At 39.2% G+C, this 18,766-nt stretch overlaps 1 protein-coding gene across 2 annotated transcripts in view; it reads right to left on the minus strand.

Annotated features, from left to right (window-relative positions):
- The window catches only part of ccser2a (coiled-coil serine-rich protein 2a), a 58,797-nt gene that overhangs the window by 27,248 nt on the left and 12,783 nt on the right, over positions 1-18,766 (minus strand). For both annotated transcript variants that reach the window (XM_042433021.1, XM_042433022.1), the window contains exons 2-4: positions 13,598-15,105; positions 13,296-13,507; positions 872-965 (exon numbers count right to left, since the gene is read on the minus strand). In XM_042433021.1, coding sequence (XP_042288955.1) covers positions 872-965; positions 13,296-13,507; positions 13,598-15,062 — 1,771 coding nt within the window. In that variant the 5' untranslated portion in view covers positions 15,063-15,105. The remainder of the gene's footprint in view (positions 1-871; positions 966-13,295; positions 13,508-13,597; positions 15,106-18,766) is intronic.

The raw sequence follows: 18,766 nt of genomic DNA on the forward strand, positions 1-18,766 counted from the left end.
ATTATAATTCATGACAGATGAGGTCAATATTCCTCAACCCTTCTGCCTCTCTCCCATCTTTCTCTCATATATGTGACACACACTATCTGCTGAATCTATAATAACGTTGTCAACACTATTATCGTGTGGTAATAGTGTGAACTGATTACCCTTAACACCTACAAAGAAGCTATTTTACTATATTTTAATGAGATTGCTACTTGATTACATTTACAAAGTCAAAACGGGTGATAGAGGAAAATGAAACTACAATAGATATGATATCATGATGGGAGTAGGTGATGTAATGTAGAATAGTACGCTATTGAACTAATCACACGAACAGCACACTGCTGTTGTCAAGGCAATCAAATATAAACTCTGCTCCAACTAAACCTGTGGTCGTGCTGGTACCGTATGTGAGTGTGTGTTGCATCTGATAAACAGAGTCAGACAGCTGGCTGAATACTTCTCTAAGTCAGCTGCTCAGCTGTCATCAATCGCTGTGTGGCAGTGATGGAGTTGTAATTTAATAACTCTTCTGCAACTAAATATTAAAAGACTAACACCACATAATAGACAACAAGGTGTCCATTAAAAGAATTTAATGGATGTTGTAGAGGGAAGTCTTCACCCAAGGCGAGGCAGGATTCAATTTATTCAAACCATTATATGCCATAGAAGGATATTGCTGGAAATAGAAAGCTCAGACCTTGGTAATGCATTAATTTACAATTATGATCAGAACAGTATTGCTGGAGGTGTCCGATTATACGAAAATAATGGACAACCTCCAGCCAATGAGACTGAAGCATTTGTCATGGCCATAGAATAACCTCACAAATTTGAATCCTGTGTAGGATAACTGCAATTACATAAAGTGTGTGCTGACCATGCAAGCCATCCTCTGGGAGGTCCACATCCAGCATAAGGTCATCATCATCCAACTCTCCAGTGCCCGGAGGGTCCAGGTTGTTCAGGATATCCTGGGAAACACAAAGATCGCAGTTAAAACTCACTTCATTGTAAGGCATTAGATAACATTATACACACATTATCTGCACATTATGTGTGCATTAGAGTCATTTTGCCTCTAGACAAAAATGTTTTTGCTCTGGAAAACCAGCTGCTAGGAGAGAAATATTTAGACATCAGGGGCCAGACACATGTAACTGCATTGATTCAGGAAAAAATATTCATATTATCCACAAAAGTGCAAATATACACACAGGGCCTTTGCCTGTGACTAATAAAGCCTTGCAAGCTTTAAATGTTACTGTGTGACACATAATCGTACAAAAACCTAATCCCCGCCATGTTCATATACCCCTGTTAAACCTTGTTTTGACATAAATCAGAATCTTTCTGTCCTTGATCTAGAATAAGCAATGTCCCCCAGAAGCGGCTTTTTGTTGCTACATACCAGAATATATTATAACATAAAAACCTTTAAATTTTTATCACACATATGTTTAATTTCTGCTCCGATGTATCTTTTTTCAGCCATTACTGTGCAATTAGGGTGACTATTTAGATGTACAAATATTGGACAGAATAACAGGAACACCACTAAAACTTAATGCAATCCATATCTGCCATAAATACTACCTTTGTGAAGCATATAATAGTAATATGCCATATTATACTGTTGTAATATTATGGATGTTGTTTTTAATAGCATTATGACTTTTCTCTGTTTTGTATTTATACAATTTTCAATCCCAGCTCTTAATTAATCTGTCATCAATAACAATTTATAAAGCTCTACCATTGACTTTTTCTTTGATACTGTTTGACACGATTCTCTCTCTCTCCTACAGCACTTCAGGAAGAAGATGGTCTTATTCCATACATCAAGACACAGATAATAGAACAGCCTTTTGGAAAAATAGCACTCCATTATGAATCATAATATAGAACACTTTGAAAACCCAACGAACATCTCATAACAGTCTCAAAATATGCAGTTAGTCTGACTGCTACACTGCTGTCTACCAAATAATTCAAAGCAGATCCAAAAGCAAAGGAATGAATCAATAGTTCAAAGCTTTATTTTTCAAGGCAAATTTGTGCTGCACGAAACTAAATTGACAGCGCTTTCATTAGAAGACAAGCATAAAATTACTCATTATTGAAAATCTCATATGTTGTACGATAACTGACTGGTACTCAGCGTTTCAGACTTAATGAAGAAGGAATAATGAAGGAAATAGAATAATAAAATGCTTCTGCAGTCTCCCAAATACTATCAACCAAGACGTGGGTGGAATCTTTGTTGTTTGCAGAGTCCATGTACAAATCAACCTGTCTCCTCTGTTACAGTCTCTCTCACTTCCTCTCTCCTCTCATTTCTGTCAGTCGTTTTGTCTTCACTCTGCCATACTCCTCTCTATAATTTTATGACTCCCACATTCTGAATATGCAGATTTTGATAATAAAGGTGAGGCAAATATTAGATTAAAAAACATATTATGATACATTTATTTAAACAGAGTAGTTTTACTGACAGAGACGCTATCTTTTTCAGGAACAGCTGCTTCACACGCAGATCTTGTGATAAATTAGTGATATACTGGCTTCAAAATTACAATACTGTGATACTGCACTGAGATATGAGTGCATCCTTCCTTGGCTCCAGATATTTCATCTGTTGAACTTTTCAGCTCTCTGATAGTTCACCTTTGTGTGAGTAGAAAAAGACTCTCACACTCCATACACTGGCTGCACAATGAAAACAGTAAAACAGCAGCAGCTGAGAGTCCTCCATCAGTGTCTGCACTGTAACTGTTAAGCCACAGTACTGATGTGCACTGAGGTGTTTGACAAAACTCACAGCTTAGTACAAAATAATACACTTAGGTGTGGAAGTGGGGAAAAAAAAGAAAAAAAAAAAGACTGCCGCTGTGGTTAAAATGAAACTGAGTCTGTTTGGTGCAAAGAATGACACTGACAGCACTCCAGTGTGAAAATCCTCTCAGACTCTATGTGCTTTATTACACATACTTTTATCACAGTTGTAAATAAAATGTGCAAAACTTGCAAATAAAGGCAGTAAATAAGATTTCCACTCATACTTTTCACATTACATTCCTCTCACTTTTGTCCAAAGCAACTTACATTTGCCCGTCAACGTGTGGGATTGAACCAACAACTCTGCAATTAATGGCTAATCCATTCCACCACCTAAACTACAGCTACACTTTATCCTTACAGTACTGTATTGTATCCTACAGAGTATCAATTCTATAGAATTAGCACTGAACCACTCAATAATACACTTTTTCATCTCTTAATTCCAGCAACATTCACAGCTCACTCTCTGTCTCTGTACCTCCCTGTCATTGACTGTCTTTGTCACAGTGTGTAGCTCTAGAGGAAATTACATTTCACACTGGCAGGACACGACAACTTAAAATCAGCATAATCTCTCAGTAGAGGGATGGGTGAGCACACACATGGTTTGTCTTAGTGATAGTTTGGATGAAGTGTATTCCTACTATGGTCCACAGGTCTTCACGCCAACAGAAAATCCACAGTCCAAAATAGTAGCTCATGAGAGCAAACCACTCTCCAGAGATGACCCAAGCTTAGGTTAACTACTGAAATTATGTAACAGAAAAGGTTCAGTTTGAATACTCAGTGCATCCTGTGCATTTGATCATTTTCTCTGCTCAACTATACTTGAGCAAGATGTTGAATCTCCTCTGGTTACAACAGCAAATTTTTGGTGACCCTATACTCTGACCTCTCCCACAGAGGAAAGGAGTTCTCCTACAAAATCACTGTATCACATTATTATTAACACATATATCGAGTGACATAACTGAGTTAATGAAATTCATTCTCTCATGAAGAGTGTACACCCTGCTTAGTTTAATAATGAAACCCAAGAATTGCATGAATTGTGGCACCTTCAAATTAGACTGTTAAATCAATACCTGGTAAGAACAATTATTAAAATACATCTGACCAGCAGCTTTAAACTAATTAAAATTGAGCTGTTGTACTTGTTCTCATTGAGGAAAAAATGATTTGACTTCTATGAATTTGACACACGACATGCATATTTTCAATATATCTTAGACACCCTGAGGTGCTCTATCAATCCAAAGCCTGCAGCATGAGCAGCATTCAGATTGTAATAGCCAAGGGAAGGTCCTCCAACATATTGTGTTTCATGGCATACTCCCTGCTCCCAATGTAACATCGGCTGAATCTTCAAACAAACAGCTGGATCAAACAATGATTTAAACCTTCAAAACCACTAGGAAAGTTTGGAGGCTGAACTTCTCTCACTTCGACAGTTTACCTCTCAAATGACCCTGGTCTCTGCATGACAGGCTTGCAGAGAGGAATAAAAGCTCATTACAGAAACCTTAATTCCACACATCGCTTTCTTGGAGAGTATCTTTTCAGGATCTCTGGTAGACATTGGGTTTTCGTGGGCTAAATGTAAATCAGCATCATGGTGCACAATCAGGCAAAAAGGCAAAGTAGGCAGCTCATTTTCGGTTCAATCAAACAACTTCAAAAAATCCACAAACTTTAGCCTTAGATAAGAGTGTAAAATCAATAAGTTCCAAGGAGAAATTTTCAGATTGACTGTACTTGTTCTTCTAAGACCTGTCTATCTTTCATCTCACATGAAGTAAGTCACTCTTTTCAACCCAGCACCTTTCTATTAGTTTCTAATGAAAGCTCAATTGAGCTACTCTTTCAGAGACGAGGGTTAGAAATCAACACAATGCAAATCTTTTTCCAGGATCAATAGTTTTTTGAAGTTCGAATAATTTCCAAGAGGATGTCTTGATAAATATTCAAATAATATGCAATGCAGTGCCTTTGCACAGAGATGTACTTGATTTGTGTGTCTTGTGTGACATTAGCAGACCTACTTAACAATATGATTCTTTATATCTCGGGACTCCCTGGTGGTTTTGATGGAGGATATGTCCTCTACTCCAATCTTTTATACATGTCTTTGTAATCCATTTACCCGACTCATTTGCAGCTCTTGAGCTAAGACTGATTCCAAAAAAAGTCCATTTTCAGTTTCTGTCTTACTGAATACAACCATTGTAAGACGTGGGAAATGTAGGACAATCTTACAGGTAATCTAGTACACCCACTGTAAAAGCCCCTTAGGGATAATCAGGTATGTGCTGAGAGCTCTGAGTGTTTGAGTAATGTAGTGGTAGGAGACCAAACATCCAAAGAATAACTCAAAATGATAGGCACATGAAGAAAAATACAGAATCCCAGAAAATCTAAAAGAAAATTAAAAAATGTTTGAAAGTTGATGTGTTGATGTGTTTAATTCTCTCTCGTAAGGCTTTCATCTTTCACCTCCTGTCAGTAGTGGGAGGGCTTGTCTATTCTGTATTAAAACAAATAAAAGACCGGTTACAAATAAAGGATGGAGGAAAATATGGTGGAAAAAAACTAGATTATTTGCATTATAATTGCTACAATTATATACAACACTGTATAATTATATTTGTCTAACTGTGCATTACTACAGCAATAATTCCATCAGTACATCTTCATTCCATATTCACCACTCTGTTTGTCTTGGAATTTGTCTTCATAACAAAAAAAAAACGTATGAATCACTGAATTAGACCAATTAATTCTCTGTTCTTTCTCAATAGTGAAACTTAACACAGATATTTGACGGTAAAAGACCTCCAGTTATGGGATGGTATTACGGTATGCCTGCTGAACTGATGGATGGCATTTACTGTGAAAGTGTTAAATTTGCATTACAGAAACAGGCAAGGATATAAAAATATTGAGGCTCCTAAGAAAAATAAGATGAAGTATACCAAAAAAGCAGGGGGAAATAAAATAATGGGCAGTCTTTAATAATGACCGTTTCAAATAAATGCCCGTTTCCGTCTTCATAATTGCTCTACCTCTGTATTCATTCACACTCTATTTTGCTGAGAGACCTGATGACACTGCAGCTTGCACTCATATTTTAGATTATGTTACAGTTATGCTTACATTTTTAAGTGAGATTACTCATCTGACACATTTGACAAGGAAACCGAGGTTTTCCTACAAATAGCAATATCCTTTCAGTAAAAAGTTTATTTCTGATGGGTTACGCTATGCACAGGCAAATATTCAAAAAGAAAAAAATAGAAGAAATGCGGAGGAGGCATGGAAAGTTTAATGAGTGGTGGCAGCTGCAGGAGAGAGCAAAAAAGAATTAGAGAAACCTCCTCCTTTGTCAAAATCAGCCTTATGTTTTTCTTAGCTTAATCTTTTTTCCCAAGAAGTACGTACTGTTGACAAAACAACTCTCTGTGCAATATTATACAAACACACACACACACATATAGTACATACTGTAGGTCTTACTGACATAAAGAATACTAACCTTAGTCTGAGAGAAACTGTATCAACACATAAGTGCTGTTGTGCTTATAGCAGACAATTCAGGTTTCTACGTTTTTCTTTGTACTGTTACTTTATAAGAAAATCACAGTTTCAAAACAGATTGCTTAAGTTTAACTTAAAGTATGGTGCACTTACTACTATTAACAGTATAAGAAGTTTAATTTTGTGGTTTATGGCTTTAATTTTTTTTCTGAGTGACACACACTTGTAAATTTTGATGCTTGGTACATTTATTTACATGTTATTCTTTTTCATCTTGTAGTTTTCCTATATCTATCTGTGACTGCCAAGATAAGATAAATAGATGGATGGTTGGTTTGCCTTTCTCACAAGCAATAAGAAGGCAGTTACAGTAGAGCTGGTGCCACTACAGATCATCAGGGGGAAAAGACTAACTCTCTATGAAAGGCTAGATACTAAATTACATCAGCACAACATAAAACATCATAAGGAGCATGAAATGTAAATGAGACTACTGCAAGTTGAATCGGACATGAAGGGGAGAGAGATTCAACAAATATCTGAAAACACTTTAAATGTCAGTGCTGACTACATTGAGCAATGCATTAATCTACTCTGATATAGTGTCTTCTATATACTGCACTCTGTTTCTGTAACACTAATACTAATGTAATGTACTATAATGATTATATATAATTTCTTGGAGATGTAATTTACGGTGCAGCCATTTGGACAGCAAAACATTATCTATTGTGTTGGCTCTGTATTGCAGCAAACTGAAACTGAAATAAAACATTGGGCCTCACGCAAGAACTACACTTAAGAAACACTTTTTTGACTTAAAATTAATCATAATCTCTATAATAATATAATATGTAAATACAATATAATCTGAATGAACATGGAGTTTAAATATGATAGCAAAATCAACTAAAATAAAATATAACAAAAATAAACTTGCTGCAACATTTATATTCTGGTCACAATACCATCATTTTCATGTCTTGCCAATATAACGAGAGGTTTCTCTCACTCCGACGGCTGCCTCAAGGACTTTATGCAGGTCGCTGTCAAGGTGAGCATAATGGATCTGTTATAACAACAGACTACAACATCATCCACTGCATAAAATTCTCTCCTTCATCTCTATGATTGTCACATCCTCTTAACTGCCTCCCATCTTAAGTTATATACACTTTGCTTTTTAAAAGATCTTTTTTATCAACTAACTTAATGTCAAACCATTCACTGTATTATTATTTTCTAATCATCTGGGCCCCCCCTACTGCTATCTCTGACACTGCTTAATGTGTTATGGTTTTATCTGCTGATTTCTAACAGCAGGACTTGAAGCTCCACGATGTGAAATTCTTCTTTTTACTCTTGAGTAACCTTTTTGTGAATGAAACTTCCCCAGAAACAGAGCAGAGGAGCTTTACTAAGTAATTTAGGGTTGTCGATTATGCTAATGATTAAATGTCACCAATGCACACCTACTCATGAACAGGTGGCATTCATCAAGCTGAAACAAGCAATTTACAAAACACTTTGGTGAATCTGACTTGGAAAAGCATGCAGCCCAGTGACTATTATGTAGGAGTATAAGGCATACAGTACATAATGGCACATGTATTATGAATTAGAAACGTGCCTTGAAAACAAATGTATTAAAAAATCATTCAATGTGTCAGTTTCCCCTGTGATTAATTGTCTGGCTGTGGTGGTGCTTGTTAATGTTTTTGGGGAGTGTCCGAAATAAAACATCTGTCTCCTTTGACAGACAAGTAAAAAGATAAACCTGCCGTTTTTACTTTCTTTTATTCATTTAGTATCTGACTCTACAATCCACAACCTAGAAAATGAATTTTTGTAAATCCAATCAAGGAAGAAACTTTAGTCATGTTCTCATTTAATTCTTCACCAAAAACATTTGAACAACGGTAAGCTGGAGCAACTGTTGTAAATTAGGAGACAGCACTGTGGGGACTAATACAGTCGGTATTAAGGCCAATCGTGTGACTGCAAGTAAAATCTACAGTCAATAAACTGATAATATTTAATCAACTCACTCTTGCCAGTAAAAATGGCTTTGCTTTTATCTTGACATCTGCTAATATTTTATTGCCTTATCTTTTACAGGAGGGGCCTGATAAGCAGCAAATTTAAGATTTACAACATGTGAGCGCCAGTTGAAAGTCAAAGTGGTTATAAAAGGCAGCATAATAATAATTTGTAGAAAAATAAAGGTCACAACTTCGACAAACTAAAAGGAGTCATGATAAATAATGATGGAAGTATAGGCTGTAATTTTGGGAATGACTCAAACTACTGTTGTCACAAGCAAAAGCTTGTATCTTGTGTGTGTGAGAGTGTGTATGGAAAGCACTGAATGCAGCAAAAGGTGCACACAAAACATTGTTTACCTTGAAGGGCTGATGTTGTCAGTTTAAAATCAAGGCAAACAAAAGCAGGTGAGCTATAAGCCTCATTAATGCAACAGCATAGCCAGTTCACTGGCAGCATGTTTTATAAATGGCTAAGCACTCTGCAGACAAAAGGCTTAAGCACCTCACTCATTTAAACACTAATGAATTGACCTGTCTCAACCTGGCTCTACAAAAGCCTAAAATTAGAGGCAAAATAAACAAATCAAGGATAAGAGGCAGCAAAGGAAGCAGAGGGAGAAACTTAAGGATTACAGAACCATCACAAATTTGGTTGGAAAACAGAAAAAGAAAAGGTGGTGGGAGGGGTGAAGGAGGCAAAATGTGGAAAACATCAACAAGAGAAACAAAAAACTGCTAAGATAAAGAAAATGGCAAAAAACACCACACAGATACCCAAGGGAAGGAGAGATAAGCACTGACAGAATTATAAGAGGGAAAAGGTTAACATTCAGGTGTTTTCCATTCAAGGTTTAGTGCTGAAAGGACAAACTTTGGGCTGTAATTTCAAGGAAAATATAGTTATTCTAATAAGAGAAAGTCCAAGATACAAGGTAAATAAAATCAGCAGAACGCCATTTCAAATAGAAACAGCTCCAACCCAAAACCTACCACAAATTTGACTAAGCTACTTCTTATGTAAAGAGTGGTGGATTAGAAATTAGCTTAACAAAATAATGAAATCCAATCCACACTAGGAATTTTACCCATCTGACACAGTTTCAACAAAAATATAACAATGTAAGTTTCATAGAGGTTATACATATTACAGAGGCATTGTAAAGGTTTGTAGCACGTTGCATGGGTGTTGCTATTATTGTGGCCATCCCCATGTAAATGGCAGAAAGCTTCATTTCCCTCTATTTCAGCTTCAGTTCATTCCCTTACAATGTACATTCATGATTGTTTGTGTTTTGCCTGAAAAAATAAAATAAATATTCTCATTAACTTAAAATTACTACAACTGTTTAACTATAAATTGTGCCCAGGTGTACTGCGGTTGCATTGCATGATAAATTGCGCTGAGGCCAGGGACACATTACTAGTCACTGTGAGACGTGGCCCTCTATTTCACAATGCCAATTTTGTAAAGCTGGTACTGTACCAAGCTGCATGGAGCATCATGGGAATGTTATTATGAGCTCAGGTAGTCCACTCCTTGATTTTGCACAGAGGCATATGAATGCAGATAGAGCCAAAAATAGCCAGAAAAATACTGACACACACAAACCAGGAACAATTGCAAGCACATACACTTTGTGTTATCCTAAGGATGCACAGTGCCCCCAAGTGGACTGAGCATGCCACTGCAGTGTAGCAACGTGGACCTGCTAGGAGCTGCATATATTTTCCATTCACTCACATTATCCAACAAAAAAAAAACCAGAATGTCAGTTACATAAACGCTATAAACACCAGTTGCATTCTCTCTAAAGAGGAGTTGTTGGGTTTTTTTTGTTTAGAGCCATGATTGCATACCTTTCCTTTTTATGCGTCATGAAGATTGGGCAAAATTACCCTGTATTTCTTTTTCTCTGGCATCTTATTCAGAATAGCAGGGTCTCCATATGCTTTATTTTCTGAAACAAGACTAAGAAAGAAGCTTTACTAGCAAACTCCAACTGCAAAGAGCTTTTCATTCAACTATCTCCCAAAACAAAATGATACACATTGTTTGATCCCTCAACTGCAGGATAAATACCCGGGAATCACTAATCATTTTAAATACCCGAGAATCACTAATCATTTTTGGACACAGATTGTGCTTTGTAACAGGATTATATTCATGGTTTTCCTCTGCTCATTGCGAGGAACTATTTACTCAGAGAACAAGGGAAGAATGAGTAAGAGCGGCACAAACAGATTGAAAAGAAATAGCAGAAAGGGGGTGGGATAGAAAGAGCTCAGTGCATCTAATTACAGTAAGTGGGCTCATTTCCCTTAATCAAATAGCTCAGTTAAATATCTCAAAGGCAGATTCCACATACAGCTGATTCACACATCAGCAATCAGTCACTAAGCCTCATTTTCTCTTCCCCCCTTCTGGTTATAGCCTATTCTTCTTTTTTCCTCTCCTACCCCCACTCATTCAATAGACCTTTCCCTCAGAGTGTTACAAGACTATCTCTGCTCCCTTCTTCTCTGACCAGAGATTTGTACCCACGTAACACATGTCACTGCCCACACTTACTTATTTAAGCTATACTGTGAGTACTAACAAGTCTATACTCAGGAGCTGCAGACACATCTTCATTCACATCTGCAGAGATTTCATATCCAGCCACCATCCCCACTCAGTTAAACACAAACTCGTAGTCTTGTGGCTGTTTTGAGGATCTGGTAGAAAAAATAGATTTTGACTTTCCATCTCTCTATTCAACTACTGTCCCTGCTTTTTCCACCATTATTCCAATGACAACATTATTATAACATTATCATATACAATAATAACAACCTTATCTAGTGTAAGACTGCAGTCAATCCATGTCAAAAGCACCTTGTACTACTTCTGAATTTCAGCAGCTTTGTTTTCTAGAATATTGTATACACACAGTAGCTATACAGTACGTAGATTTCAGTTGACCACAAGATGGCGAAATACACCAATCGTGGTCTGAGCCATCTCCTGTCTACAATTAATGAATGTCGATAAAAAGTCAAGCAAGAACCCCACATGATAACTGTTGAACTAATCTACTATGGGCACACACATACACACATACACACACACACACACACACACACACACACACATACACTCCTTAAGACATGCTGAATGACTGTTAATCAGATACACATGGCTAAGGCACGTGTGCTTGTATTGACAGCAGCAATGAACACATACAGACAGAGCATGCGCACCCAGCACACACACACACACACACACACACACAAACACACACGGCTCTCTCCTTTTCTTATTGCTTTGGTAGTTTCTGCAGATCCATTATTGTCTGACAAACATTACATTACATACACACATTACATTTTCAGTGACTCAAATTTTGTGTCAGCGTCACATGGTAAAAGTAGTAAACACACAAAGCTTATTATACAATTTCTAATCCAGCTCATTTTAAGCTCTTTATACATTCCTGAGATCAGGTACCTTGGTACAGGAATACAGAGAACCAAAGCAAGGCCAGCAATGTTATTAACACTCAGTTGGTGGCCAGGTCAGCATTCCTCTGAGGGAGAGAGGGGCCTTGGCATGAACCCGGCAGTGAGAGCTGTAGGCAGTAAAGTCTGAACAATTTCACTTTCCTTTTCAGCCTTTGTTCTGCTTGTTTAATCCCTAATTACAAAAGAAAGGAGGAATTATTTAGAAGTGGAACTGATTAAATGACTAAGGCAGGTATAGTGTTTCATGCTAAAAAGGTCAGCGTTATAACTAGGAGGCTAGACTAAAGTCCACAGATGTTGCATATATGTGCCTGATATTTACCTCAAAGTAAAGGGGAATAAGGTCAACACCCTAATAAGGGAAAGTCAACTTCATAAAACAATAAATAATGAAAAGACCTGCATTGTCAGTACAGTAACATTTGGCTCCTGGGGTAACATTAGGTACATTATGTTCTTAAAAATGTATATTGTATGCCTTTTTATACATTTCGTTGTAGAGAAATCCAGCATGTTTTGAGCTGGTCATTTGATAAACTCTGTAAAAAGTCTGTAGTGGCCATGAAAATGTTAGAAGGCATATATCTGTATGATGCCCTTTAGACTCAATCTTAAGGTCTCACAACCTTTACATTTCTTTCACTAATGTACTTGGAAATGAACCCACTTCTTAGTCACAAGCCTATTCTTTGCCAACATCCAATCAGGTAAAGCTGCAACAGCTTTAAGTGTTCTCTGAAGTTTTTAGCCTTATTAACTGCATCATCACTAAGGGGTTTTGGCTGCTCTCCACCCCTTTCCCTTTCTTCTACAGTACTATCTGCCAGTTGACATAATCAATCAATCAACCGATCAATCAATCTTTATTTATATAGCACATTTCATACAATGGCTGTAGCACAATGTGCTTGCTGCACATAAGGGAAAGACGATGTGACAAAAACAAAAGCAAACAAACAGAGGTGAGCAAAGGCACAAAAGAGCAAAACAACAAAATGAATAAAACAACAAATGACGTGCACTTTAAGTAAGAGCCAGGCTATGAAGATATATGTCTTAAAGTTTCTTTTAAAAATGTCCACAGAGGAGGATAAAGTGAGGAGGAGTGGAGAGCATGAGGGCCTTTTGGCAGAGGCTACAACAGTGCCTTATTTATTTAGTTGTATTCTGACAACATTCTGACAAACTCCAAATCGAATAAGCTAGTGTCTCATATTTAGTTCATATCAAGTAAATTCAAGACATTTACCCTTTTCCTTATATTTTTTTCCCTGAAACCCAAAACTTTAGTGGGAAGAAGTAAATCCACTGGGTTAAGCAAGCATTTTTTTGCATTGTACACATTTGTGTCAAAATTCATCACAATTGAAGACAGGGACTCACCATGCTGTTGAGCTCTGAGTCATCATAGCTGTCAAATAGATGTGTCCCAAGCCCCCCAAGGGGCTCAAGGCCATCTTCATCCCACATGTAGGTTCCACCAGAGCTGTTGGAGGGCGACAGCTCCACAGATGAAGCCTGGCAGATATCAACCCGTTCTGGAGACAACGCCAGTGGTCCCTGGGAGTCCTGCATAGGGCTTTCTTCTTTATGTCCTGCAGAAGACATATAAACACAGAGTTTAACAACTGACTCAAATGTGACAATAAAATTTGTTCAGTTTCCCTTCAGTTGATTTAATTTACCTGCCAGATCCACAGTGACCCAGTCAATGGTCTCATCGAGAAAGCTGTGTAGGCGGGTTTGAGTACTGATACCAGTTGTCCTGTTGTCAGGCAGGTCCCCATCACTGAACACATCTCCCACACTGTCAAAGTCATCTAGAAACTCTTCACTGGTGTCGCCTCTGTCTAGAGACGAGGCAGAGGATAAGGACATGTCCTCCAGAGTCTCACCTGCTGCCTGGCCAGAACTCTGCCTAAGCACATGACTTTCTCCTCCTTTTCCTCCTCCATCCCCAGAGCTTCCATCACTCTCACAGTGAGAGCCTGCTTTTGCAGCCTCATCAGTCGGCTCAATATGTATTGCTATCCCTAATGTCCCTCCACATTCAGGTGCAGCTGAAGGTCTGACATCCCCTTTCACCCGACCGGGAAAAAGAGGCTTTTGCTGCTTGGCCTGCGCAGACCTAGCCAGCCTGTAGCCCAAAGAGCCCCCACTATTTCCCAATGACTTGGTCAGCACACAACTGGGTAGCAGTGGCTTCCTCAGAGCACTGGGAGTAGTGGGTGCTGGAGAGATTGAGGGGGTGGGCAGAGAGGAGGCAGCTGGAGGAGTTCTGTTGTGCTGAAGACCTCCAATCCCTCCACCTAGACCTCCTGCACCTCCATGGCTGCCATTCAGACCTCCCAGTCCTAAACCCACCCGTCCATTGCTAAGCTGAGGGGGTTTGAGGAAACTACTCCGAGGAGGCCGGAGTTGGGTGTTGGCCAGAGGTTTGGCCAGCTCCACTGCCCGATTAAAGGAGAAGGACCGTGTCATAGGCTGGCTGGTGGGAGAGGGGATCTGCTTGAAATGAGTGAAGCTGTTTGAACGCACCATGTTGTCCATTGCCAAGGTCTTTGTGCTGTCACTGGACTGGGAGAGGCTGTCTTGAGAGCTGCTTCTGGGAGAGCTGGAGCCTAATCTTGGCCGCACGAGGCGGGACTCTGATCCTGTTCGAGCAGAAATGCTATATCCATTATGGCTAACTTTAGGACCTCCATTGAGTGGGCTTTGGCCTAGCTTAGTCCCTGCTTTAGGACTCATCTTCGAGGATTGCTTGGGGATTGCCTTGGGGCTGGAGACAGCCACCATCAGAGAACCTGACCTCCGAATCTTGGGTGTCCCTGGTGAGGCACTCTTTACCTCCTTTGCCAGAGAGGGAAGCTGTGTCTGAGCCTTGTCTTCACCTCCTTCCCCAGGGCTGGTGGGAGTGGTGGGGCTGGATGGGGTTGTCCCTTCATCTTTTCTCCATTTCAGGGAAAAAGGAGAGGCTCGGATCACACCATTTGTGCGTGTTCCTGGTGGAGTTATCTTACCATCCTGGGAAGGGGGGGTTGGCTGTGTAGAACCATTGGACAAGGGGCCAGTGCCACCACCTGAGGAGCGTCCACCGAACTTAGGCAATCTAGATACCATGGCAGACCTGATGGGTGCTTTATCTTCCATTAGATGCCAACAAAGGCATGGAGGAGCATGGACTCACACACGACTGTGGGAAGAATAGACAGAAAGACAATAAGATACATGATTCGTTTAAACCTCTTCTTTAATAGGACACACTTTGTGTAACTTTTCTAATGTTACCTACAGCTGAAGATATCAAAAAACCCAAATGAAACCATTATTGCATCTTTATACTATACAAGCACATATTTAATGTATGCATGTTTTTGAATTTTCTATCAATTAATTGACAAATCATTTCAGCTCTTGGTGATACAGTATAGCGATATTCTTTTTCTGAAAAATTCAATTACAGGTTCAGTAGAAGCAGAAAGTCAAATGTAGTTAAAAAACACAAACAAATGCAGTCAGACACACAAGCACACACACTTGGGCACATGTCCTCATCTGTAATGATATTATAATTGTCTGTAATGAAAAACAGCAATGACATTAAGTGTAGTCCCATCCACCTGCTGCAGTGGTTGCATGTCTGTCTCCTTGTGAAAGATCGCTGACTGTGGGGAGCATTAGGGATTAATCTGGCAGGCTTACAGGGTGACTTGAGCCTTTTTTTCACAGTAAATCTGCCTCAATGCTTTCAGACATACCTGCTAAATAAGTGTCTGTCTTTATGCAACTGGTGAATGGATTAATGGCAACAAATTTAAATCAAACATGCTAAATCTGATGTCTCATTGATGCTAATTATAAACACTCTATTCAAAACAGATAGTAAAAACTTACAAAACTAGACCTTCAAACAAGACTTAAAGCCAATTATCCTTTCATTTAATCTCCCAAAATAAAGAGAAAACAGAAGAAACAAACAGGACATTCTTAATTAGTTAACAGAATAATGAGCTTAAATGTTTTCAAAGAGTTTCACAAGACATAAGACATGACCTGTAGCTGGTGCTGGTTTTGGAGAATATATTGTGCCAACACGCCTGGTCAACAACAGAATGGGCAAATGGATACAACGCCTGGGGAACAAGGGGAAACCAGTGCTGGGAAGGTGGCCAGCATACTGTGAATAGTGAATGGAGGATGTACAGCATGTAGAGCCAATGGAGGGAGAACACAGAGCTGTTTCCTTTCACTCATTGTTAGATTCATTCAATTCCAATCAGCCGTGTCACGAGTGTACATGTGTTGGTGGTGCACCTGCATGTTACATCCATCTGGCAAGCGCAGGAAGATTATGAATTGAAAAGTTTCTGAGATCCAGATGGCTGGTGTGGTAAGCAGAAACCCATCTGCATGAGGAAGCAAATCAGTAACTGAAAACTGTCTGCAGATTACTGACTTGACCACAATGGAAAAATAACCCATAGTTGCATCAAACAATATTAACTAATACCACTTACTGCCTGCTATATTGTTGCTTCACAGTGGACCAACCAATTACTCCCATATGAGTGGATCACTTAACAAACTGGCACATAGACACAAAGGCAGATACTGGGGCAATAATCGACTGAACTTTTGAATGGGTGGGGGGAGGGGTGTTTGTGTTAAAATGTGGGTCTCCTATTCTGGAAAATACTTTGTACCACACTGCCCCACATTCCCATGCACTGACACACGTGTCTACAATCAAAGAGACTCACTCGCCGTTGCCACAAAAGTGTTTGACTATGCCACCATCCTAATCTGCTTCATAAACATACATGGGCATAAACACAGAAAAACACACTTAGCCACACACAAAATCAGGTCAGCATGTGCAGGCAAGGCAACCAAAGCCTCTTTGCCCCGGGAGGGGGGGTGGTGACTGTGTGTATCTATGTGTGCTTAATGGGTAGCGATTAGATTAGGGGTTTTCACTACTGTCAGTGGCTCCAGAACCTCTCAAGTTTCATTCATATCCAGAGTGGCACATCACACCACACAGCAGCAAATCCACATACTGCTGTGATAGATGTTCATTCATCTGGGTCATCTCACTGACCATCTAGTCACAGGAAGATATGAGTCTCTACTGCTGATGTTGTTATTTAATTTGGTTTGTTTTCACTTGAGTCACCCTTAAGAAATCACACATCACATCAGAGTTATTGGACTGCTGCATATATAGAGAGGAACAATCATTGAAGAGAAAGTCAAAGTCATAGTCTAACTTTATTACCATCAATGCACATAAACAGGCTGCAATGGGTATTGTGCTCACGGCTAATAATTGAGTTTTGTCCATTGTATTAAAACTTGGAGTTATTGTCTTAAAGATTGTTTTGAACTCCACAAAATAAAACTGGGCGTGCACTGAGGTCACTCAGCTCTGTTGAAGAAATCCCTGACATCCGTGGTCGATAGCATCGCTGGGTCTTTTCCTCGTCTCCCTCTCGTGCTGCTCCACCTGCACTAGGACAGCTCGCTCTCAATCAGCTCCCACTTGTCCACCTGGACCTGGATATTGAGCCCCCCCCCTCGTCTTTTGTAACTCTGGGGAATATTCATGGTCAAAATATGTCAGCACTGCTTTGTAAAGTATCTATCATTGACTTCATGTGTGTCTTAGGATCATGTCCTTCACTGAATAGTACACAAACTTAACAATTAGGGACCTAGGAGCAGCAGTGGGGTTCCCTCGTTAAGCTGTCAGAGATCAGTGGGCTCTCTCTATTTGTAGGTTCACTTCAGGCATCGGTTGAAGGACTGATTGAATCAGCTCCTTCACAAACTCCCTCACATCCTTTCCTTCACTCCATTCTGGTACTCTTTAGATTCTCAGGTTATTACATCTTGACCTGTTCTGCAGGTCTTCACACCTGGCCGTCAGGTCTATCTCCCGGTGCAGTGGGAACCAAATTGCTCTCTCATACCTCCTCCCAGTGTCTTCTGCAACACTGATGAGGCCCTCCCCCTCCGTAGTTTTTTTTCTCGAGTTTTGTCATTTCACCTTTCGGTTCTGGCATTGATGCTTCTTGTTTGCTTTGTCAGCGATAGCCTGATCTGGTTGTGTCCTTCCAGATTTTCTTTCCATAGTTTCTCCAGCTCAGCTAATATTTTGGACTCTGGATCACGTGTGCTAGCATTAGCTGTACCACCTACAGGAGTTTGAATTTGTTGCTTCGATTTTCATTCTTATCTTTCGAGTTCTCCTGTTTACTGACGCCTTTACTTCTGAAAGATGATGCCATGTTAAATGTGTGTGGTTATACCAAGTTTTTAGTAGTTTTGTTAGGAAATTATTAGTTAGACAAACAGAGCTCAACTTAGGCTGTTGCCTCAAACAAGGCGTCACCGAAGTCACCGTCATAGTGTAATGTTAAGGTCTAAACTTGATATTACCGCAGCAGTAATTATTAAATGCGTGGCATAGTGATTTAATAGGTGCTTTAAAATTACACTTTTGTATTATTATGAAAGATAAAAATGTCGAAGAACTGATTTGTAGATAAGGAAGATGTCATTAGAACTCAAAATATTTAGTGAAACTATATTTAAACAAACATTTGAATAGACCAAGTTCAGTAAAACATTGTGCCTTGGCTAACTGGTTGAGATCAAAAAGTGTATTATTTCTAATGGAAAATCAGTAGCCTTCTAATCCAACATCATCACAACCCTGCATTAAGCCTGGGACAAGGGCTGGGCAATGAATTTTGGTACCAATGTCAAAAATTATACAGTTTGGATTACCTTACATTGCTGTGTTTAAGCTGACAATTTGATATTCAGAAATTATTTGAATCAGTAAATAC

The sequence above is a fragment of the Thunnus maccoyii genome, chromosome 14 (assembly GCF_910596095.1).
Source record: "Thunnus maccoyii chromosome 14, fThuMac1.1, whole genome shotgun sequence".
In the NCBI taxonomy this organism is placed as follows: Eukaryota; Metazoa; Chordata; class Actinopteri; order Scombriformes; family Scombridae; genus Thunnus; species Thunnus maccoyii.